The sequence below is a fragment of the Malania oleifera genome, chromosome 12, assembly GCF_029873635.1.
Source record: "Malania oleifera isolate guangnan ecotype guangnan chromosome 12, ASM2987363v1, whole genome shotgun sequence".
NCBI classification, from domain to species: Eukaryota; Viridiplantae; Streptophyta; class Magnoliopsida; order Santalales; family Ximeniaceae; genus Malania; species Malania oleifera.
The window spans coordinates 87,238,949-87,264,588 of record NC_080428.1 but is presented as its reverse complement, the minus strand read 5'-3'; the positions used below and the strand labels follow the sequence as shown (position 1 = coordinate 87,264,588).

General features: G+C 37.7%; 1 protein-coding gene across 1 annotated transcript in view; it reads right to left on the bottom strand.

Moving 5' to 3' along the window:
* Nucleotides 1-346: 346 nt before the first annotated feature.
* Nucleotides 347-25,640, bottom strand: part of LOC131143764 (uncharacterized) — a 49,827-nt gene continuing 24,533 nt past the window's right edge. Inside the window, exons 2-5 of the mRNA XM_058092074.1 lie at nt 3,134-3,497; nt 2,406-2,476; nt 784-882; nt 347-677 (exon numbers count right to left, since the gene is read on the bottom strand). Of these exons, the coding sequence (XP_057948057.1) occupies nt 567-677; nt 784-882; nt 2,406-2,476; nt 3,134-3,497 (645 nt within the window). The 3' untranslated portion in view covers nt 347-566. The remainder of the gene's footprint in view (nt 678-783; nt 883-2,405; nt 2,477-3,133; nt 3,498-25,640) is intronic.

Genomic DNA, 25,640 nt, shown 5'->3' with positions numbered 1-25,640 from the left:
TGACATGATCTTTTCAACATTACTAACTTTTAAGAACAATTGTGTAGCAATAAAGTTTCTACAACATTATCAACTTTTGCGAACAACCATAACTACTTACCCTTTATAAAATATCATTTTGTAATATTAAAGTAAGGACTTGTGCTTAAAAGAAAAAATACACAAGTCGCAAAATTTGTGTTAAGAAAACATGCTTGCAATTTTCAAGAGTAGCCTACATATTCACTCAAAGAAATGAGCTCAATCCAATCCCCCCCAAAAAAAACAAACAAAAAAAAGGGCAAATTTTACTTTTCAGAGGCAACAAATGTTGTCATTAAATTTGGACAAATGAAAATTCCTTGGATGGGGACAAGGAAAGAACTGTAATTATATAGCATTGCAAGCACGGGTACATATATTAGCAAATATCCTTGATCCACCATTTAACCTCACAACTGAGATTCTTATCATAAATGCTTTTTACCACATTTAATAAGAAGACCCAACTTAATAAAAAGGAGCGGCCGAGAGAGTATACAATACATACCTTCCATCTGTATATCACCGAGAAAATTTACAAAATCCTAATCAAGATTCTGACTGAACTTCTGTTGCTTGAGTTTCTCGATCAAAGCTTTTTTCTCCTCATCCGGAAGTGCATTAAACATGAAGACAGATTTATCACCAATGTCATCCTTGGGAAGAAACCAGGAGAATGTTAGAGAACATATCGTCAGCACAACAATGAGAATGACTAGATGGAGACGACTAACATTACACATTTGATTAATAAAAATGTACCTTAATAGGCTGCGTGAACTTCCTTCCTGCAAACACCCCAAAGAGGACAATCCACAGACCCAGTAGAGTAAGTTCTACACCACTATCCATTACACCAGTCTGCGTATTTCAGATGGATCACATCAAGGATTGCATGACAGGAATTAGATTAGGAAAATTTCACAATGGGTTGATTAGATAATGAAGCTATGCAGAAGGTACTTTCAGAACATCCTGAGCGGTGCTCCCAGCAAGCCAAACAATAATAAAAACAATCCTGCCTGCATGCACACAAAGATCGAAATTCTTTTGGCGCCTTGAGCCATAATTAGAAGCACAACCATATGGATGTCAGTTAGCTATGATCTAAAACGAAATCAACCTAGATCTTCGTAACATTAATGTAACTACATAAACATTGAAGTGTGTTTGAAAGTATAGATTTTAAGTCTTGGATTAGAATTTGTATGGATGAAACAAAATTCAGTGCGATTTTTTACTGCATTTTGTCTAACCAACAAAAATTCAAATTCAATGCTCAAAATCCAAGCTCCCAAACGAAGTGCCCAACATTTCACAATGTTAAAAATAATCTCGACGCCAAGTAGAAAAAAAAAAAATCAATGATCACAATAATGTAGTGAAATATCCTTTTTTCACCAGTTCCCATATATATTGGATCTCATATACATGCATGCACACATGAAGTGGATGCCCTGGATAATCCCATCACAGAAGAATTGGAATGAAGAATTCACTCATGATTGCAAAACTCCTTTTGTATAGACATTCCACAGGTAGGGTGTAATAAAGTAATCACACACACATACACACAAACACATGCATATATGATTTAGCCACAACACAGAGCCATGAGAGCATAGGTTAGACTAACCAACCAAATGCCAGTAGAAAGAGTTGAAATAGAACAATATTGATCTGGCTGGTTTATGTTAGTTATTTCAATGCAAAGGTCAAGAAAATAATCATGATAATCCATTTTATCAATTATCTTTTTCACCCAGTATCAATTTTTCACCCCCACAACTGCACAAAGGTAGTTTATGAATGAGAAATCCCATCTGGAAGTACACAACATGATTGTCGAATTCCTGCATGTATGACAAGATTAGGATGCAACAAAACTGTTATGGTTAACGGCCCAAAATCAAGAGAACTAGAGCCATTCACTTAATTTCAACAGTAAATGGAACTTTTGAACCAAAGAAACCAAGTTAAACGAAACCAACATAATTTCGGTCATTTTTTGGTTTATTATAATTGTGGTTGCTGTTCTCAAATTAACCGATCCCAACTTGCACTCAACATTTGTTTATAGTGTCACAAAGAAGTATAGCCCTTCTAGCCTTCCAATCAGTTTCCGTTAAATTTCTATAAGAGGTTTACCACAATAATTTGCTCAATTTTTTTTACTAAAACTTCCAGTCTAAACCCTTGGAATTAGAATTCCAACTATAAACATAAGCAGGCTGTGGTCAGCGAGAATTAATTATTGGGGACACAGACTGGTAAAACAGCAATAGCCACGGATACAATTCCACCTTGAAGTCCATTGCTGCTACATCATATTCAAAAGGACAAAAACCCCAAAGAAATGCTCCAACAAGTTACAAGAAGAGTACCAGGTGCCCCAGAAGTATTGAGGGTATAATGAGTGCAAGAAGACCAGCTTCCAACTTTCCATAACAAAGGCCTGTTTTGGGAAAACAGTAATTAGTATGAACTATAAAAGCATTTGAAGATGAACTCATGAAAACTTTTGACAACGAATAAGATAAAACATCATGAAATTTCCTCATCATGTTTCCTACCAAATTTTAAAAAAAATGAACACACATTATATGGTTCCTACTTTTGAATCTCTCTCTTGTATCTCCTTTTGTTTATTTACACCTTTCAACTCCTCTTAAAAATTTTCAAGGGTATAATGTCATTTTCAAATTTTAGTATCTATAATTGCCCTCCAAAAAACTTACCTTTAATTCTCTAACAAAAAAAAGGGCAGCCCAATGCACAAAACTCCTGGGTATTCAAGGTCTGAGGAAGGGGCAAACCACGATGGTCTATAGTACGCAACCTTCCATTTTTGCAAGAGGCTATGTCCACATCTCGAACCAGTGACTTCCAGGTCACACGGTCACAACTCTACTGTTGCGCTTGTACTCTCCTTCACTCTAAAACCTCTTAACAATTTTCACTAATCAAAATACCACAGTGAATGAAAGGCTCAATGTCCTATTATTAAATGTTCCGTTAAAATTGAAGAAAATCTAAATGACATGTTCCGTTAAATAAAGGAAATACTAAAAGGAATCATTGAAAGAAGCATAGGACACTCTTTCAACATTACCTTCCTTGAAGACAAGTCCAGTAAGTGCCGCAAATAGGGGACCAACAAACCACACACATGTGGGGTTATCAACAACAAATTGTACTAAGTTCATGCCAGCTGGTTGAGCGAGGCTTGCATATGTCGCAAAAGATCCAACGACACCAAGTGCCCATAATGCTTGAAGGGTGCGCTTAATCTCAGTTACATAGATGTGAATCAAAAATAGCGATAAGCCTAATCCACTGGCTCCCAGTGTATAAAACAGATCAAGATTTTGCTTGATTATATCTCTTAATGAAGAACCTTCAGGTAAAAAGGCAGTTGAAGCAGCAACTACAAACGATACAGCAGCAGTCACAAGCCCTGATCTGTATAATATTACCTGTATCAGTAAGCAAAGGTTCATTGAAATGCACAAACAACATTCCACATAAATATCCAGGACTTATTGATTGAGAAATGTCAAACAATACCCAACTAATTGAAGAAGAGTGATGGCTGCATCTGGGAATAGTGGTATACTATGTTAACTGATTAAATTATGATTCTAACTTTTGGTTCCACATACTTCCATGCATTTATGGAATTTCCTAAAGTATTTAAAATTAAAGTGAACAACCAAACACTTTCATAGTTTATATTGATGTCATAAACATGCACAAATTATAAACTCAAAAATAGTTTTTAGTTCTTCCTTCAACTAGCATGTAAATATTTCCCCTTCATTCATGATGACTCTCCTCTCGCCAACACCTCCTCGCACCGACTGCCTCCCTCATCCTTGACCTTCTTGCCCTCAACCATGGTGAACCTTCCCTCGCAGCCTAAATCGAACCTGAATCTTCTCCTCGTCAACCTTACTTTCTCTCCTCATCGTGACCCTAATCCTTTTCCCCCCTCCTCTTCTCTCAACCTTACTCCCTGTCCTAGCCCCAACACCAACATTCTATCCTCTTCTTCTCTTCTCCTTGTTGGCAGTCCTAATCCATTTTTTGCCTCTTATGGTAGCCTCTCGACCCCACCTTTCCTCTCCCCTCTTGCATCCCTGCTCCATTGCCATGGCAACCGCAAAGTGTTCTGTATCGATTGAGAGGAAATCTTTCAACCTGGTTTTAGAAGGCGAGCTTACCGACATTGTTAGACTAATGGAGTATCTTAGGGGTCACCGCACATCAATTTTCTTGGACCCTGAAGAGTTTGCCTGGTTCCTGCATGCTTGGGGAGAATTCCGGGCTGCAGGCAGAACCTATTCCTCTTGGTTTCATAGGATGAGAAATACGGACAAAACCCTACCACTTACCCTAAAATCGAACAAGCGCAGTAGATTCTTAAACCTTATGGAGACCAATAGCGGCAGCTAGAGACATCTGATCTTCCCAGAGGGATTCGATTTGAAAGGATGGAAAAGTGTCCAATGCAGCCATTGGCCAGAGCCTGCTCCCTCCCTCCTTCTGGAAGCCCAAGGTTTCAACCTTCAGTCCCCCTTCCTGCAGCTCAAACCCGGATATCAAGAAGTCTTCAGCCCCTTCTTTATCTCCTTCAACTTTGGCAATACCAACGGCATACCACTCGTGCGGCCACTGCATCTGCCCCCACTGCGGTGTACCCTTTTCAAATGCTCCCCAAAATCAACCAGTCACAAGGGACATTCCAAGCTGGGAGGAAGATTGGACTTTTGAGGCTTTCAACCCTTTGCCAATATTGTTAAGAAGAGCAGGAGCTCCTCTGATTTTGGTATTTCTGGAATAAAACCAGCCATGCCCAAGCTTTTATCCTCCTTTGTTGATCTCAGGACAGACTTGAAGAAGGGTTTTGGCAATTTGTTCAAGGGGGGTCTTCTCTTTGGCCTCCCAGCCTTTAAAACCCTCTCCACTTAAAACCCTCTCCACCAGTTGACGCCAATGCTTTCAGTTCCTTCACTCTCCACGAAGGTCCAGCCAAGGCCGCAGGGCTGGTGGCTAATCTTTGGAACACCATCTCGCTGGTCCACCCTTCCTCTCAGCTCGTGGCCTCCCAAGACATTGAGATGAAGAACATGCAGGTTGCAGTCACTGATTCATCCTTGATCCCAGGCCCCACCCCCAACCCCCAACCCACCCTTTTGAGGCTGTGTTAGGGAGTGACAATGTAAGGGGAAAAAGGGAGAGAGAGATACTGCTCTAATTGTATTCTCTAGGGATTTAGAATAAATCTATGATTGTTTGTGTTAATGTTTGTATGGTTATTCTCTTGGATAGAAACAATGCAAGTAGTCATTTTCATTATGGTGTTTTGTTGCCCTGGATTGTGTTATATCTAATTGTTGTAGCATTATTCAGTGTATGTGAATATCTTATCATATCGTTCCTAATTTCTTTTGAGTATTGAGACTCACCTAGTGCTCGTGCCTGCAGGCTTGAACGTGTGACTATTAGCTGACTCGTCGGGGGAGAGCTCTCAACAAGTGTCGCACGACCCTTACTTGAGTCCCATTTTGGGGGTCCATGATAGTTGGTATTAGAGCACAGTGTGTGCGAGCACCATGAGTGGTAACGTGAGAAACAAGTCTGGAAAAGTAGAGCGGATAGAGGCCCTTGAGACAAAACTTGAAACCTTGGAAAAAACGCGCTTCGAACTCCAAGGGTTGGTGGAAAAATTGATAAAGGAGAAAGGCGTGCCAACAGAGCTTGAGGCCGCCGAAGAAAACCCTAGAGGAAATCTCTATGGGGTATCAAAACTTGAGGAGAGAATTGTGGAACTTGAAGAATTCATTCCACGTGTAAAATCCCTAGAGAAAAGGCCAATAGAGCTTGAGGTCTTTCAGAGGAATATTTAGCGGTTGGAAGCCTTCGAGAGTAGGCTGGAACATATTGAGAGCATATTGCCATCTCTAACATCCCAACAGGGAGCCAATAAAGCTTGAGGCCTCCTTACGGAAGCTGATGGATAATTTCGATTTCTTTGCAGAAAATGTTAAGGAGTCCATCAATGCTTTGAAAGAAGATTTGAAGGCAATGGGCAATGTCCAGAGTGCTATGGACTAGGTTCAGAGGGATTTACAGGAGATGACGGCAAAAGTGAATGCAGTGGCGCAGATGGCCCAAAGGCCACTTGCAGAACTGAGTGAGGGTATTCGATTAAAGGTATCGAAACCTAAAAGTTTTGGGGGTACCCGAGATGCAAAGGGACTAGATAATTTCTTCTTTGATATGGAGCACTACTTCATGCGTTCACGAATTGATCTGGAGGTGGACCGAGCGCATATCGCAATAGTATACCTTGTTGGGGATGCTAAATTGTGGTGTAGAACTAAATGGGATTATATTCAACACAATAGGTGTGTTATTAATACCTGGGATGGTGTGAAACAAGCATTGAAGACCCAATTCTATCCAGAAAATGTAGAGTACGTAGCACAGTGCAAAGTAGTTGATTTGCAATAGACCGGTTCAATAAGGAGTTATGTACGAGAATATCAGGCCCTAATGTTGGACATCAAAGACATGACCAAATCAGAAAGGCTATTTCATTTTCTTCGGGGTTTGAAGATATGGCCAAAGAATGAATTGCGCCGGCAAGGGGGTAGTGACCTCTCTTCCACCCTCGCCACTGCTGAACGGTTGGATGATTTTTCAGACAATTCTGGAAAGCGAAATTACCCAATGTTTGCCAACAATGATTCCAAACCCAATAAAGTGTATTAAGCCCACAAATGGGGGAAGCGACAAGGAAATGAATAATTCTTGAAAAGAAAGAAGAGCGCCCATGACTAAGGAGTGGAGGGGCGGACGAACAGGTGGTAGGGAGCGTCGGCTGCCGGTCTCATGTTTCCTTTGCATGGGACCCCATCGAGTGGCGAAGTGCCCTGAGTGAAAGGCTTTGAATGCTCTAAAGACCCTTCGAGGGGAAACAAAAACCTCGACAGAAATCCCAGAAGAAAAACAGAATATGGTGGGAGCATTGAGATTTTTGGGAGCATTAGAGCGCCAAGTAGTTACCAACAAGTCTCGGGAAAAGGGCTTAATGTATGTGGACCTACTTTTGAATGGAAATAAAATCAAGGTCATGATTGATACAGAGGTCACCCATAATTTCATTGCTGACACAAATGCTTAGCGGTTAGAACTACAAGTAGACAAGGATGTGGGAAAGTTGAAAGCAGTGAATTCTGAAACGTTAACCACGGTGGGAGTGGCAACTAAAGTAGTCTGCCAGAAACCCCTGGGTGAAAGGCTTTGAATGCTCTAAAGGCCCTTCGAGGGGAAAACTGAAACCCCGACAGAAACCTCAAAAGAAAAACAGAAATGGTGGGAGCATTGAGATTTTTGGGGGCATTAGAGCGCCAAGTAGTTACCAACAAGTCTTAGGAAAAGGACTTAATGTATGTGGACCTACTTTTGAATTGAAAGAAAATCAAGGCCATGATTGATACAGGGGCCACCCATAATTTCATTGCTGACACAAAAGCTCAGCGATTAGAACTACAAGTAGACAAGGATGTGAGAAAGTTGAAAGCAGTGAATTCTGAAGCATTAACCACTGTGGGAGTGGCACCTAAAGTAGCCTGCCAAATGGGGTTGTGGTTTGGAACAATTGATTTCACCGTGGCACCCCTCAATGACTTTGATATGGTATTGGGGATGGATTTTCTTAAAGTGACACGCTCAATGCCAATCCTAGCTGTGGATTGCCTTGTGATAATGGGAGATAACCCTTGTATTGTTCCCGCAGCCTACAACACTTTCGACGAGAGGAAGTTGCTTTCAGCTCTCCAATTCAAGAAGGAAGTGAAAAGGGGAGAACCTTCTTTCGTAGTACTACCAGTAATTTCTGAAAATGAAGAAACAGGCGGATATCTAGTTGAAATTAAGGAAGTGTTAGAAGAATTCAAGGAGGTAATCCCAGAATAGCTCCTTGGGATTTTACCACCTCGTTGACAAATTGATCATGAAATTGAGCTTTTTCCTGGGATAAAACCGCCAGCCCGTGCCCCTTATTGAATGGCACCACCTAAATTAGCTGAATTAAGAAGGCAACTGAATGATTTATTAGCAGCAGGATTCATTTGGCCGTCAAAAGCACCTTTTGGGACCCCAGTGTTATTCCAAAAGAAACAAGATGGGAATCTGCGATTGTATGTAGATTATTGGGCTCTCAATAAGGTGACTGTTCGCAACAAGTACTCAATCCCGTTGATTGCTGATATTTTTGATCAATTAAGTTCAGCCAAATACTTTACTAAACTGGACTTGAGGTCGGGATACCACCCAGTGCGCATTGCAGAGGGAGATGAAACAAAGACCACTTATGTCACTCGAGATGGAGCATTCGAATTCTTGGTCATGCCTTTTGGGTTAACAAATGCACCTGCTACCTTTTGTACTTTAATGAATCAGGTTTTCTGGGACTATCTTGATCGATTTGTAGTCGTCTATCTTGATGACATTGTTGTATTCAGTGCATCCTTAGCAGAACATTAAGATCACCTTCGGCACGTCTTTGAAAAGCTCCAGGAAAACCAGTTATATGTAAAAGGGGAGAAGTGTGCTTTCACTCAAAAGCATATTAAATTCTTGGGGCATATCATTGAGGAGGGCCAGATACGAATGGATCCGACAAAAGTGCAATCAATCTAGGAATGGCGAACACCTACATCTGTTAGAGAATTGCGATCTTTCTGGGGGCTAGCCAACAACTACAGAAAATTTATAGAGGGATACTCTAGAAGAATTGTGTCCTTAACAAATTTATTGAGAAAAGGGGTACCCTGGGGGTAGTCAAAAGAGTGTAAATCAGCATTTGTAAAACTAAAGAAGAAAATTGCAGGAGATCCCGTGCTAACCCTTCCCGATGTGACAAAGCCATTTGAAGTACAAGTAGACGTTTCAGACTTTGCATTTGGGGAGTTCTCTTACAGGAAGGGCATCCAGTCGCTTTTGAAAGTCGAAAATTAATAGGTGCCGAACGAAACTATACAGCACAAGAGAAGAAACTTCTAGCTGTGGTACATTGTCTTCGAGTGTGGAGGCACTATATCTTGGGGTCCAAATTTGTGGCAAAGACAGATAATGTGGCGGTTACTCACTTCTTGTCACAACCAGGACTAACTTCAAAACAAGCCCGCTGGCAGGAGAAGCTAACCGAATTCAATTTTGATTTTGAATATAAGCTTGGGAAGACGAACCAAGTGGCTGATGCTTTAAGCAAAAAACCTGAATTGGCAGCGCTGAAGTTTATAAGTCATTTATCAACTAGTAGGGTGACGTTATCCCTGAAAGAACTTATCAAGGAACATTTAGGTACAAACCAACAGGCGCAGACATTGAGCAAATTGACAGCAGAAGGGAAGACACGACAATTTTGGGTAGAAGATAGGTTAATAATGACTAGAGGCAAGACACTTTACATGCCCAAAGAAGGGAACTTGAGGAAGACCCTACTAAAAGAGTGTCATGATACATTGGGGGCGGGACATCCCAGATGGCGGAGAGCTCATGCTTTGATTACACAGGGATACTATTGGTCGCATATGCAAGATGATGTAATGAGTTATACAAAAACATGCTTGATCTGTCAACAAGATAAGGTCGAAAGAAAGAAGACCCCAAGATTGTTGGAGCCATTGCTAGTAGCTTCAAGGCCATGGGAGAGTGTCTCTTTAGACTTCATTTCCTCATTGCCAAAAGTAGAGGAGCATGACACGATTCTGGTGGTAATTGATCGATTTTCAAAATATGCAACTTTCGTACCAGTCTCGAAGCCATGTTCAGCGGAGAAGGCAGCTTAGCTATTCTTCAAGCATGTAGTGAAATATTGGGGTGTTCCAAAAAGCCTAATCAGTAATAGGGATATCAAATTCACTGAGGGATTTTGGGGTGAACTTTTTCCCTTGATAGGTTCAAACCTTAATCTTTCAACCAGCTACCACCCGCAGATAGATGGTCAAACTGAACATTTTAATGGGATGCTGGAAGAATACTTGCGGCATTTTGCAAACTCAAATCGGAAAAATTGGGCTTCCTTACTGAACAAGGCACAATTTTGTTTTAACTCTATGAAATCTATTGCGACTAATAAAAGCCCTTTTGAGATTGTGACAGGTCAACAACCGACTCTCCCGCACACTCTGAATGGTCCATATAAAGGAAATTTACCGAAAGCATAACAATTCACAAAGAACTGGTTGCAAAACATCAAAGTCACTCGAGCTCAATTAAAAAAAGCATCAAAGCGTATGAAGAAATGGGTAGACAAAGGGCAACGACCACAACAATTTGAAACTAGAGATCTGGTTCCTGTAAGAGTGCCACAAGAGACATTTTGATTTCTTTGCGGCAAAGATAAAAGGCTTTTACGCCGTTATGAAGGTCCAATCAAAGTGATCGAGAAGGTGGAACATGCATGTTATCAGCTTGAACAACTAGAGTGGATGATGAGCCACAGACGACTAGTCCATCCAGTGTTTCACGTCAACAACCTAAAGCCATTCCACACTGATGATGCAGATCCCCACCGACAAAAGATAAAGAGATCAACAATTTCCATAACGCAGCCTATAAACAAAAATGTTCAGGAGATCCTTGCAAACAAAGTCATCAATGAAGAAGGTCGTCAACAACAATAATATTTGATTCAGTGGATGGGGCTGGGAAAAGAAGAGAACAATTGGGAAAAGGTAGAAAACCTTCAGCATGCCATACAGAAGATTAAAGATTTCAAAAATTTGAAGACAATGGCGCCAGCATAAACATCAGCAGAGTGAAGAGGCCTTCTACAACACATCGACGAGGACGTCGATAAAATGAGTGGGGAAGGATGTTGGGGAGTGACAATGTAAGGGGAAAAAGGGAGAGAGAGATACTGCACTAATTGTAATCTCCAGGGATTTAGAATGAATCTATGATTGTTTGTGTTAATGTTTGTATGGTTATTCTCTTGGATAGAAATAATACAAGTAGTCCTTTTCATTATGGTGTTTTGTAGCCTTAGATTGTGATATATCTGATTGTTGTAGCATTATTCAGTGTATGTGAATATCTTATCATATCGTTCCTAGTTTTTTTTTAGTATTGAAACTCACCCGGTGCTCGTGCCTGCAGGCTTGAACGTGTGACTATTGGACGACTCATCGGGGGAGAGCTCTCAGCGAGTGCCGCACGACCCTTACTTGAGTCCCATTTTGGGGGTCCGTGACACTGTGCATTATAGCTCCAGCCCTGCAGATGTGCTGGACAGGCCCAACTTCATGGCATTGTTTTGTTTCAATCTAGAGAGCACAAAATTCAAGGAGCAGGTCTCTGATTGGGTGTTACAGAAGGTGAAATTAGCAACAGGAAATTGGCCAAAAACAGGGAACCAAAACATTTGGAATGTTCAGTTAATTATGATAAATTGGGAGGTTGTACAAACTTGGCAGAGGCATAGCAGCCGAGTTTGAATGGTTAAACAATGTTAAAGAAAATCATCTTTTGGAATATGAATGAGGGGGCTAAACAACAAATCCAAAAGAAGTGCAACAAGGTCCTTTCTCAAGGGTTGGAGAAGCGTTATTGTCTGCTTCCACGAGACCAAAGTGGAACATATGGATCTTCTCTTATTCAAAGATCTTTGGGGATGGGAGACCTATGGATGGGTTTGCCTTGGTGTTGTGGGGAGGGATGTACAAAAATTATGAAAAAACCGAAAACCACACCGAAACCGGACCAAAATCACAAGCGCTTCGGTTTTTCAGTATTCGATTTTGGTTTCAATATTAGGTGTTAAAATCTTCAATTTCAATTTCAGTTTCGGTTTCAGTTTCATAAAAACAACCAAACCAAAAAACCAATTTACATACAAATTATACATCTAAATTAATAAATTTATATGTGTTAAATTATGATTGGTCCATGATCCCAGCTATAGTAGGGATCAGCACACTGGAATATCAACCTTCAATATAAATTTTAAAAAATTCATTAGGGTGTTCTTCAAGCAGCTGCAGCTACCAAGTGGTCGAGCCTCTGCCTCTGCCTCCCACTTGCCCCAATGCCGACTTGCCGCTACCTTGCAACCCTCGTCGAATAGCGAGACCTCGGCCTTGATTGTCAAGTCAACGACACTCTGCCAGTATAGCCGCCTTGGTCGCGGCCTCTTCTGTCTCCAATCTCCATCAAGTCACCAACACACAAGTGCCACAAGGCGCAAGGTCATTCTCTTCTTCTTCTTCTTAATTTTTCAAATAATTTTGCTTCTCAATACAATGGCTGTGACGGATTATTAATCTCATTGTGGATGAGAGGCCCAAATGAAATCTCTACTGAGAAAAAAGAAAGAAGAAAAAGTGGAGTAGAAATGACAAAAAGAAAAGCATTGGTGGGGAACAGTTCTAGTTTTGTGCAGTGGAAGTTTTTGGAGAATAAAGATTAGAAAGAGGACTTTTAGAAAAAAGAGTTAATAAATGATGACAACTGAGGAAGAGAAAGAACTGCTTGCTTTTTATCCTTCTTTTGCCTTTTCTTTCTAGGGTTTTTTTTTCTTCCTAATTTTCCTTTTTATTTCTTGGGTATGTGAAAATGCTTGCTTAGTTGCGTAAGCTTTCCCTGCTTAGCAGCTTAACTTGAGCTATTTCTTTCCTAGTTCCTACCCACTACAAAATTTCATGAACACTCAATTTTGTAAGTTTACAACAGTGGGACTAAATTGCATTTGCATGCTTTGATGTGATGAATCTAGAAAAGGAAAAATGATTTGACCCTTTGATGTAGAAGATGCATCACCAATGCTCCAACCCAAAAGAATTGAGCTATGCAATTTAATTTCAATTGACTTTAACAATGACCAAGTTCATAGCCTTTTACCAGTTTTTATTTCTACTTCTAAATTTTTTTTTGGAAAACAAAAATAGAGAAGTGTAATCTTGTTTTCCAAAAAACCTGAAAATTTGTTTTTAAATGTTTTTGAAGTTTCTTGTAATTTGTAAATATGATAATTTGAAAAATATAGTGATTTTTTTTTTTTTTTTTTAGATCTCTAAAAAATTAAAAATTAAAAACGACAACTATTTTCCACAACTACATAGACTCTAAATAATTTAGTCTTATGGTTGGAAATATGAATTTAGGATTAAGTTTTAATAACCTTTAGTAGAAAATGATTTAAAAACTTATCCAAATTTACACAATTTCAAATTCGGGTAAACAATAATTGCATTGGACAAACGATAAAAGAAGAGGTGAATTGAATTATGGTTTTGAGTTTTAGCACTTCTATTGTAACCAAAAAATTAGTAAATAAATTAGGATTTTCCTCCACATGGGCAAAGTTGAAGAACCCCTATGTTATTTAGAAATAGATCCTCTAAGAAGTAGCAAATGGGCAAAAAACTAATGAAGACTTACACATTTTTTTTAAAAAAAATACATTTAGAAAAGAAAAGAGATGTAAGTAGAGGATAAAATGAGACAAACAAGTTTTCTCTATTTTTTATTTGTTTAATCTCTTCCATCAAGCACTAGTTTCTCATATACATTTGGGAATGTATAAGATAATAGCAAGACACCAAGTTTTAGTTATTTGAGTTGAGGCCTCATAGTTCCATGATTACCTTTATGCTAGTTAAGTTTTCAAAATTATAAGTTTCAATTGAATTTTCAAAAAAATATACCATGTAAGAACTATTTAAATTGGTAAATTTAACAAATCCAAATGATATCTTAATATCATAAAACAGTAGAATACTATGTTCTAGAGTCACCTTTGCCTTGAACTACTAAATAAAAGTGAAGGCAATGGGGACCATCCCACCATTACCCTAAGAAAATAGTTCAAAACTTGAAACTTAGTACTCTTCAAGCTTTCAAAACAAATTACTTCCTTTTGCAGCTAGAGTATGAGCATGACAATTAACACATATGCCATTACTGTTATTATGTTGTTGGCCTTATAAGGCTTAACATCCTATTTTGATGCTAACAAACAAGTGGAACTTAACATATTTGGTTAAGTAATGACATTTCAAGACTCAACCTTGAGAAAGCAAGGTTAAGTACTCACAAGGATCAATTGAACCTTATATTCCAAAGGAACATGATCATGTGAAGCTTAAAGAATACCTAAAGGCATGGATGATATATTAAAGCTTTACGACTATGAGAGGATGAACTTGATATTAAAGCTTGAAGAAAGGGCCAAGACAAAGCATGAAGACTTAAGTGTTTAAGAATGCCAAAAAATCTAAGAAATCTTTATGTAAGTACTTCATTTGATTTCAATATGGATACATGAAAATCTTAGGTTAATTTCTTGGACATAGATACCTTTTAATATACTTGGGAAATATTTTTATAAGGTCAAAAGATATTTCAAAATGGTTAAAATTATTTTTGGAATGAAAAGCACCAAAAAAGAGGATTTTCCAAATGTTGTTAATTTTTCTACATCTGCATTGATAAGCATTTTTCTCTATCACAAACTCCTTATTTTAAAAAATGTTCAACATGAAAGTTGTAGGATTTTCTCTTACCTTTCTTTTGACACCAAGAACGTCAAAATTAGAGTTATATAGAAAAAATTATGACCAAAATACTGAAGGGGGGTCGAAGCTGTCAGCAACTCAACAAATTGTCTGGTCAACCAACTGACCAAAATGACCTGTGTTCAGTCAGCCGACTGACCAGTTAACAGAATTAATTTTTGGGAGACAGAAAGCTCACAGTCGCCTACCCAGCCAGCTAACCCTGTATAAACACCCACCCAGTCGCCAGGTCAGCCAACTGACCCTACGAAATTTAAATTTTGAACTTTAACAGGAAAATTCTAAAAATTAGTTTTTTAAATCTAAAAATTATAAAAACTTTAGGAACACTCCAAGCAACTTAGGAGACAAGGAAACTCACTCTATAAATACATGGTTTTGCAAATTAAATTATATCAAGCAAATTGAAAATCAATTCTCAAAGTTGATACTCTCATACTCTTAAAGCTCTCATGGTCTCATCTTTGCACATCTGAATTGTTGAGATTTTTTGGAAGCAACTGATCAATCCTTCTCTGTGTTTCTGAATTGTTGATTCTCATCTAGAAGGAAAACTTGGTGAACTCTCTTTTGAGCTTCAATTGTATTTCATATTGTGAATTTGATTGAAGTATATAGATTTAACTTGTACTAATCAGCTTTTTGTGAGAGCACTCTTTGTACACATCTATTTGTTGTATCTCTTGTAGATTGTGACGATTCCAGGATTGTTGGATCGTTGGCTAAGCGAGGGGATATCGCTTAGAGAGGTGCTACTCTAGCCTAATTGAAGGAGTGACCGAACGAGGGTATATTGTTTAGAGATGCGGACTCTAACCTAATCAAAGGAGTGTGTAAACGGTGTTGTTCCACCCGGCAAAGGAACTGATTTTAGTGAATCCTATGGTGGTTTGCCAAAGGCGAGTACGTAGGCTGGGTATAAGCCGAATCTCGTATAAACTGTGGTCTCACTCTCTCTTTCCCTTACTCTCTTTACTTACAGCATATACGAACTACGTGGATGTTTTAAATTCCTTATTCATAAATACTACATGGATTTGATATTAAGTAAACTTAAGCTTAATTTGTTTTTGGGATTGCGGAAACCGAAAGGGAGTACATTGGTTGATCCATTCTTTGCGGAAACCGTAAGGGAGTACATTGATTGGTGAAACACTCAAAGACTCTTTAAACTAAAAGTTTACTTGAAGTCTAAGTTTTTGGAAAGAGTGTTGGATTTTATATTGCACCTTATTTTAAGAAAGCAAATTCATTAATTACAGGGCTGCAAACAAACACAAGCTAAATCTTCTATCTTAGTTTGAATATTGTGGATGATTGGAAAATTGATTGGTTGATTGATTGGTTAAGTACTTTGTTGGTTGTGGATTGAATTTTGTTTTTAAGTATTTATTATTTGAATAAATCAACAAGAAGTAAAGAATTCATTAAAAGAAGAAAAAGAAGTTAAGGATTCTTGAAAAGAATTAAAAGAAAATTTTTAAATCCAATTCACCCCCCCTTTTGGAACTACACCTTTGTTTTCATATGTGATTGTTTGTTTTCCTGATCATGATGCTTTGCCATTATGTGTTGAATTTAGAACAAGTTCTCCTACAATATGTATATTAATTTTATTTGGTTGTTATCTTTTTGACGTGATACTATTTATGTCATGCGAGATTGTGAGTGTTTGAATTTTAGTTTATGTTTCAAATCTAATGAATTTGCAATTATACATGATTTTTATAGATGTTTGAAACTAGGGACAACGCAAGTCTCAAAACAACTGCTTGTTCGAGCCCAAACCCAACTCCAGGCCTAAACGTGAATACAAAATTAGGAGATAATGTTGCTGCTTCAGAAACAAAGTGGGGTGATAAAAGGAAGTTTAGACCAAGATCAGAGGTATGGGACCACTTTACTAGATTGTGTGTTGATGGCACTCAAAAGGTAAAAGCTCAATGTAAATATTGTCCAAAAGTGTTTGTGCTAATTCAAGAAGAAATGGAACAAGAGTTTTGTGGAATCACTTGAATACATGTGCTAAGTATCCCTATAGAAGACCTCATGATCATTATCAATCACAAATTAACTTCAAACCAACAACAAAAATGGAGGAAAAATAGTTAACATGCCAAAAACAAGATGCAGGTGTTCTTAGAAGGGCCTTGGCATGTATGGTGATAGTGGATGAATGATCTTTTAAATTTGTGGAGGGGCAACGTTTTAAATATTTTTGTAATTTCATGGAACCTAGATTTAAGGTTCCGTCACAAGTGACAGTGACTAGGGATTGTCTTCTTTTAGATGGAGAAGAGAAAAAGAAATTGAGAAAATTTTTGAAACATAATTGTCAAAGAGTTTGCCTCACAATAGACACTTGAACTTCTTTACAGAATGCTAGTTACATGTGTTTGAATGTGCATTTTGTTGACAATGAATGGAGGTTACAAAAAGGAATTTTGAGTTTTGGCCCATTTCCTAATCACCGGGGGGGAGTGTTAGGTTTTGCTATCGAGAAAGATTTGTTAGATTTGAGAATAGATAAAGTTTGTACCATTACCATGGACAATGCAAGTTCTAATGGTACAGTCATTAGTTATTTAAAGAGGAGGGTGAACAATTGGAAGGGTAGTGTGCTCAACGGTGAGTGCTTGCACATGAAGTGTGTTGCACATATCATTAATTTAGTTGTGCAAGATGGATTGAAACTTGTGGGAGATTCGATACTTTGAATTAGGCAAGCAGTGAAATATATTAGACAATCACCAGGTAGAATTGCAAAATTTAAGGAGTGTACAAATGAGGAGAAGGTTAATTGTAAAAAGCATTTGTGTTTGGATGTACCTGATAGATGGAATTCCACATACACGATGTTGGACACTGCTAAAAAATTTCAAAAAAAATTTTGATAGATATGATGAAAAAGATCAAGATTTTGCACTTGATCTTTCAAGAGATAGTGGAAAAGGAAAGCCACGAAAGATGATTGGGATAATGTGAGGAGGACGATGTAATTCTTAGAATATTTCTATGAATTCACTTTGGGTCTTTCTGGTTCTAATTATGTGACTTCTAGTACTTATTTCAATGAAATTTGCATGGTTAATACTTTGTTGGAAGGTTGGTGCAATAGTGATATTTTGAATTAAGTGAAATGGCATTCAAAATGAAACATAAATATGATGATATTGGGGGAATCGAAAAAAGCTGAACATAAAAGGCAATACGATGCACAAAGCTCCCGTGTATGCGGGATTTAGGGAAGGGGCGGTCCACAATGGGTCTATACTATAGTACACAATCTTACCTTACATTTTTGAAAGAGGCTATTCCCACACCTCAAACCCATGACCTCCAGGTCACACGGCAACAACCTTACCGTTGTCACCATTTATTGTCACCGTTCTTGATCCTCGATATAAGTTAAAGTATGTGGAGTGGGGCCTTTCTCAACAATTTTCTCCTCCTACATCTTCAATTTTAAGTAAAAAGGTGAAAATGTTATTTTTCCTACGTTTGACGAGTACAAAAATGCAGGTGGGCAATGTAGTGGACATAATGGTAAAACTTCTGAAATTGGCTCTAGTTCTTCTAGTGGTGTGGTGGATGCTGAGCAACCATCAATGGGCTTCACTCTTCTTCTCATTCATTTGAAAATATCAATTTGAGAGAGAGCATTTACTCTCATCTACTCTTTTCATTGCCAAAATCTTTTTGAGAGCAAAACCCTTACTTCTCCTACTCTTATCTTGAAAAATAATTTTGAAGAAATCTTTTATTGGGCTTGAATCTTTGAAGCATTCATTATATATATTTTTTACTCAAAGATCATTTACTCTCTTATATTGCAAAAATCTTTCTGAGTGAAACACAAACTCTATTGAGCTCAAATCTTATCTCGTGAGGGTGCATTAAGTTTTACATTGTACAAATTAGCTTTTGAAGAAGCATTTTATTGTACACAAATATATTATCTCATTTGTATTTTGCGGTTCAGGTATAGAACCATGCTAGATATCGTTTGGAGAGATGACTCCGCCTAGAAGGAGTGGTGTAACGGGTGGCTCCGCCCGAGTGAATGAGTGTGTATAAGGTGGCTCCGCCTTATTCAAGGAGTGGAATAGTGAAATCCTCAAGCAGTTGTCTTGAGGCGAGGACGTAGGTGGGGATAGCCGAACCTCGTAAAAATTGTCGTGTTTGCTCTCTCTTTCTCTACACTATTTATTTTTCCGCATTTGTATGTTTACGTTTAATTTGTTGTGATTATTGTGTATTTTTAAATATTTGCATACTTAAATATTTGTGACATTTGTGATTGATTGAGAAACCCTAAGCTTGAGATATTCTGGTTGTGTTTTTTAAGAGTAGGATATAAACTTGATCTATGTTTTTAAAATATCCAATTCACCCCCCTCTTGGGATTACACCAAAAATCACAATTTGGTATCAGAGCCTCGTTACAAAAAGCTTAATCGTATTTGTTAAAGATCACATGGCTCATTTAGGTGTATCCCCTTTTGGTGAGGGACAATCGTCCACACGCCCTCCAATATTTTGTGGTGTTAACTATACATTTTGGAAACAAAAATGATAATTTTTCTTCAAAACTTAGATTGGAAAGTGTGGAGAATTGTCTCCAAGGGAAATTATATACCTATGACAACTATCGAAGGAAAAAATGTTCCTAAAGCTGAAGATGATTTTACTAACGATGATATGAAATTAGTACAAGTAAATGCCAGTGCCATGAATGTTTTATACTGTGCATTAGATGCAAATGAATTTAATAGAATCATGGAATGTAAAACTACTAAGGAGATTTGGGATAAACTAGAAATAACATATGAGGGAACTAAGGATGTGGAGGATAGTCGCATAGATATGCTTACTAGTGAATATAAGGCTTTCAGAATGACTTCTAGTAAATCTATATAATCCATGTACACTAGATTCACACACATTACTAACTCTTTACATGCTCTTGGAAAAACATATACTACTTATGAAATGATCAGGAAGGTACTCCGAAGATTGCCTCCAATCTGAGAGCCAAAAGCAATAGCCATAGCTGAAGGGAGAGATTTGAAAGCAATGACGTTGGACGAGCTCATTGGACCCCTCATCACATACGAAATGGCGAACAACGAGAGGTTAAACGAGTAGAGCAAAACAAAGAAAATTACAGCTCTCAAAGCTTCAGCGAGTAGCTCCAATGAGGAAAGTGATCAGGACTCCGACAAGGACATGGTCTTGCTTACCAAGAAGTTCAGCAAGTTCTTTAAAAAGAATAGGAGATCCGATAGAAAATATCGGGGCTTGAGAACAGAGAAAGGAGAGTCGAGCAAGAGAAAACAGAAATTTAATCCTCCGACGTGCTACAATTGCAAAGAAGTTGACCACATCAAGTCGAAGTGCCCATTGCTGAAAAAGAACTCGAAAAAGAAAATAAGGGACTGAAAACCATCACATGGGACAAACCCAGTTCCAGTTCTTTAGACAGTGACTCCTGCGACAATGAAGTCGTAAATTTGTGCCTAATGGCACATAGCGACCATGAGGTACAATCGTCTTGTTTAGTTTCTTCGTATTATTCTAATGATGATTCTGATGACAATAGCATGCCTACATATAAAGAATTGCAACAGGAGTATATTAGTGTTCATAAATTGCTTGAGAAAATAACTAAAAAGAACACTGATTTGAAAAATAAAAATAAAGAATTATCAAAGTTTTTAGAAAATCTAAAGGAGTCTCATTCTACTTTGATAAAAAGAAAAGGAGTTGAAAATTGCTAGTTTAGAGAGAAAAATGGAAGATAACTCCAAAATTATTTACAAATTTACAGAAGGCCAAAATAATTTTGAAAAACTCCTTGGTGCTCAAAGAAAATCTTTAGACAAGGAAGGACTTGGTTTTAATGGAAAAGAAAATATGAAACAGAAACATCTTTACATAGGCTATTTCGTGAGAGAATCAAAATCTTATATTCCCTCTAAAGATTCCTATATTCAAACAACATGGTTTAAATGTAAGAAGAAATGCCATATTAAATTTGACTGTCTTTCAAAAACAAGGACACTAAAACCAAGATGGTCTGGAAAGTCAAGGGAGAATCAGGTACTAATCCCAAAGGACCCAAGAGAATTTGGGTACCAAAAGTAGTCACTTAAGTCTTTCTTATAGGTATGCTTCAAGACGTCCTCCTCTAAGGACAAATGGTATATGGACAACGGATGCTCGAGGCACATGACGGGTGATAAAGCCAAGTTCGCATCCATCACACCAAAGGGCGGAGGTTACGTCACCTTTGGAGACAATGCCAAAGGAAAGATCATTGGAGTTGGTAAGGTCGGTAAGGAACCATCTCTCATTATTGATAATGTTTTGCTTGTGGAAGGTCTAAAGCATAACTAGTTAAGCATCAGTCAATTATGTGATAAAGGGTATAGGGTGTCTTTTGAACATGATAAATGCATTGTTGAAAATCCATTTGAGTATAAAATACTTTGTGCTGCTGATCATCATGATAATGTTTATACTACTAGTTTTGACAACTTAACCTCTCAAGATGTAAAATGCTTTTCTGCAATTAATGAGGCTTGTTGGCTTTGGCATAGGAGATTAGGACATGCTAGCATGGATCTACTTTCAAAACTAGTAAAAGGAGAAATAGCTAAAGGTTTACCTAAGACAAAATTTGTAAAAGATAAAACTTGAGATGCCTGCCAACTAGGGAAACAAACCAAGTTAAGCTTTAAATAGAAGAAATTTATCTCCACTAGTAGGCCACTACAAATGCTTCACTGAGATTTATTTGGCCCAAATCAAGTCCAGAGTCTAGGAGGAAAATCCTATGCATTTGTTATTGTTGACGATTACTCTAGATTCACATGGGTTTTATTTCTGGCATCTAAGGATGAAGCATGTGAGAGACTTGCCAAACTATGTAGGGAAATTCAAAATGAAAAGGGGTATACAATCACACATATTCGTAGTGATAGAGGGAGAGAGTTTAAAAACAAGGATATGAAAAAATTTTGTGATTTACACCGCATATCCCATAAATTTTCAGCACCTAGGACTCCACAACAAAATGGAGTAGTTGAGAGAAAGAATAGATCCTTAAAAAAAGGGTAGAACTATGCTAAATGAACACAATCTTCCCAAATACTTTTGGACTAAAGTGGTAAGCACCGTTTGCTATGTCATGAATAGAGTATTAATCAGGCCCATTCTCAACAAAACCACTTATAAATTGTGGAATGGTCATAGGCTAAATATTTCCTACTTTCACGTCTTTGACTGTAAATGTTTTGATCTAAGAGATAAAGATAACCTAAAAAAATTTGATGCAAAATCTGATGAAGGAATATTTCTAGGCTATGCACTAGATAGTAAAGCCTATAGAGTGTTTAACAGAAGAACTTTAACTGTTGTAGAATCCATCCATGTAGTTTTTGATGAGTCCAATCCCTTCTCCAAAAAGGCTGATGAAGATGATCTAGAGATAAGGAAGAAGTTAGAAATATTGTCCATTGAGAATAATAAAGAAAAGAGCACTGAAATTAAAGAAACATCTATTGAGGATAATTAGATAGATAGTGAGGTTCGAGAACTGCCTAAGGAATGGAAATTTGTGAAGAATCATCCCAAAGATCAAATTATTGGTGAACCTTCACGTGGAGTACCACTCGTTCATCACTGAGAAACATGTATAGCCATATGGCGTTTTTGTCTCAGGAAGAGCCTAAGAATGCGAATGAGGCCATAGAGAATGAATCTTGGGTGATGTCAATGCAGAAGAGCTAAACCAGTTTGAGAGAAACAAAGTTGAGACCTTGGTTCCCAGACCAAATGATCATACAATCATTGGAACCAAATGGGTCTGTAGGAACAAGAAAGATGAAAATGGGGTTGCAATTACGAACAAGGCCAGATTAGTAGCTCAAGGTTACAACCAGGAAAAAGGTATAGACTTTGAGGAAACATATGCTCCCGTGGCCAAAATGGAAGCCATTCACATGTTATTAGCTTATGCATCTTTTAAGGACTTTAAGTTATATCAAATGGATGTTAAAAGTGCATTCTTGAATGGCTATATAAATGAGGAAGTGTATGTAGAGCAACCTCCAGGTTTTGAAAACCACAAACGTCCCAATCATGTATTTAAACTATCAAAAGCCTTACATGGACTAAAGCAAGCTCCTAGAGCTTGGTATGAAAGGTTAAGTGGTTTTCTCCTAGATAATGGGTTAACTAGAGGTAAAATTGACACAACTCTCTTCATAAAATCTAAAAATGAACACATGCTCCTAGTTCAAATATATATAGATGATATCATCTTTGGAGCAACAAATGAAGAGATGTGTAACGAGTTTGCCAAATGCATGAAAGATGAATTCGAAATGAGCATGATGGATGAACTTACTTTCTTTTTAAGACTTCAAATAAAGCAAGCTAAACATGAGACTTTTATCAACCAATTAAAATATGTAAAAGACTTGCTCAAGAAATCTAATATGGAAGATGGTAAAATTGTAGGGACACAGTATTTCCACTAAATTAGACAAAGATGAGCAAGATATACCGGTAGATGTTAAACTCTACCGAGGTATGATTGATAGCCTGCTATACCTAACTGCTAGCAGACCAAATATCATGTTTAGTGTATGTATATGTGCTAGATTCCAAACTGCACCAAAAGAGTCACACCTACTAGCAGTTAAGAGGATACTTAGATACCTCATCAGGACCATTGAATTAGGCTTATGGTACCCTAAGTATACCTCATGTGAGATTGTCAGCTATTCGGATGCTGACTTTTCCAGTAGCAAAGTTGATAGGAAGAGCACGAGTGGTACGTGTCATTTCTTAGGACAATCTCTGGTTTCTTGGTTCTCCAAGAAACAGAACTCAATTTCACTGTCCACAGCCGAGGCTGAATATATAGCGGCTGGAAGTTGTTGTGCTTAAACATTTTATATAAAACAACTTATGGACTACAAATTGCATTATGACACTGTTCCCATAAATGTGATAACACTAGTGCAATAAACATATCTAAGAACCCTATCTCACAATCACGAACTAAGCATATTGAGATTAGACATCACTTCATTCGTGATCATGTGCAAAAAGGGGACGTGGCACTTGAGTTTGTGTGCATTGATGAACAATGGGCCGATATATTCACGAAACCACTTCAAGAGGATAGATTTACCCAAATTAGACGTGAATTAGGCTTATTGCACACTAGGGAAGTTGCCTAGAAATACTTGAGTATTCATTTGAGGAATTAGGCCTAACCCGTGATGATGAGTAGAGTGCATAACTAAGGGGGGAGCAGTTCTCTTTGTAATTTATTCTAGTAAACAATCTGATCTTATAGCTCTAAATTTAAATTTGTGTATGCTTCTATTACTATCAATAATGTACTTAATGCTTACATTTCTTTGATGGATGGTAATTTTTTCTTAATATTGATTATAGCATGAACTGTTTTGGGCTATACTGAATTGATTGGATACCATCTGCATGGTTGATGCAGAATGCATGCTATAGAAACATTTAGGATACTTGCATGCTACTTGAATTGAACGCCATCTGCATGGTTAATGCAGACCTTGTGAATGCATGCTAGTAGTTGACTAGGGTATTGCATAATTGATTCAATGATCAAATACAGACATACATGCTAACTAGTTGACTGTAATTATGATTCCATAAGACTCATTTTGAACTCTAAATATTTCAACAAGTCTTATGTAAGCTCAAAGTAGGGACAATGTTCAACATATTGTTTTGATCTTAAATGGCCACTTATACTATTGTTGTGTATAGAACTACCAAATTTTTTTTCCAAACAGCTATTAGACTAATATCTAAGCCCATTTTTGTGTCAAAAGGGGGGAGCTTCTCAAGCTAAGGGATTTTTTTTCATGCTTAAATAATATTATGCTTAGCTTAATCCTTTTGTTGATGACAAATTGGAGAGAAATATAACTGAGCAAAATTGCAAAATTCATTGTTAACTCCCTCTAAAATAGAACAAAAGGGGGAGAAAAATCAGAGCTATATTTGCCAAAACTAAATGCATATTGAGCTGAAATTCAAAATTTCTCAACTTGAAAATTGTAATGTCTTCTTTTTGAATATGCTTGAATTACATTGTCTATTTCTTAATTATGCATATTGTAAGGGGGAGCCTTTTCAGGCTAACCTCATTTTACTTTTGTATTTGTCATCATCAAAAAGAGGGAGATTGTTGAATTTTTGAGTCCTATCCCGTTTTGAAAATGACAAATCATATACATCTCATTTGTGGGTTTAGTGTATGAACAAATTTATATTTCAGAAGGCACAAATAGTCAATGCAATATGGAAGCCATAAGGCACTTAAAGCTCATATCACCTGGCCCATTCCATGAAAAATTGAAGAGCAAAGAGTGAAGACATTCATTATTTCAGTTGTAATGCATTTAGATTAAATTGTATGTGCATGTCTTACTTGATATGATGGAAAGCTCAAAAACGACCATAGACTAACCCTAGGGACTCAATATTTTTCATACACACTTGTCCTAGCATGCGTTAACTCATTAGAAGGCTTGTTTGTGTGAAAAACAGGGGAGTCGTCAACTAATGCAATGCATTCGTCGACTAATAAAACCAGTAAGCGTAATTGAGTTTCTACCCAGGTGATTCGTCGACGAATGGGCATGACTCGTCGACGAATGGGCATGACTCGTCGACGAATGGTATTTGAGTCGTCGACAAAAAACTCCAGCAGCTAAATATGTTTTTCAGCCCAGGTGACTCGTCGACGAAAGGTGGTGATTCGTCGACAACTGAAGGCCATTCGTCGACGATTCAATGCCACTCTTTGACGATTAACAACGGGTAACTAACGCAAACAAGCTCCCAACGACCATAAAATTCAAATTTATTATTATTCTATTTCCCTAACAACCATAAAACAGTCATATGTTGAAAATGCCTATAAATACCAAGCCCAAAAGACTTAAAATAACTTTTGCTCATCTTGCA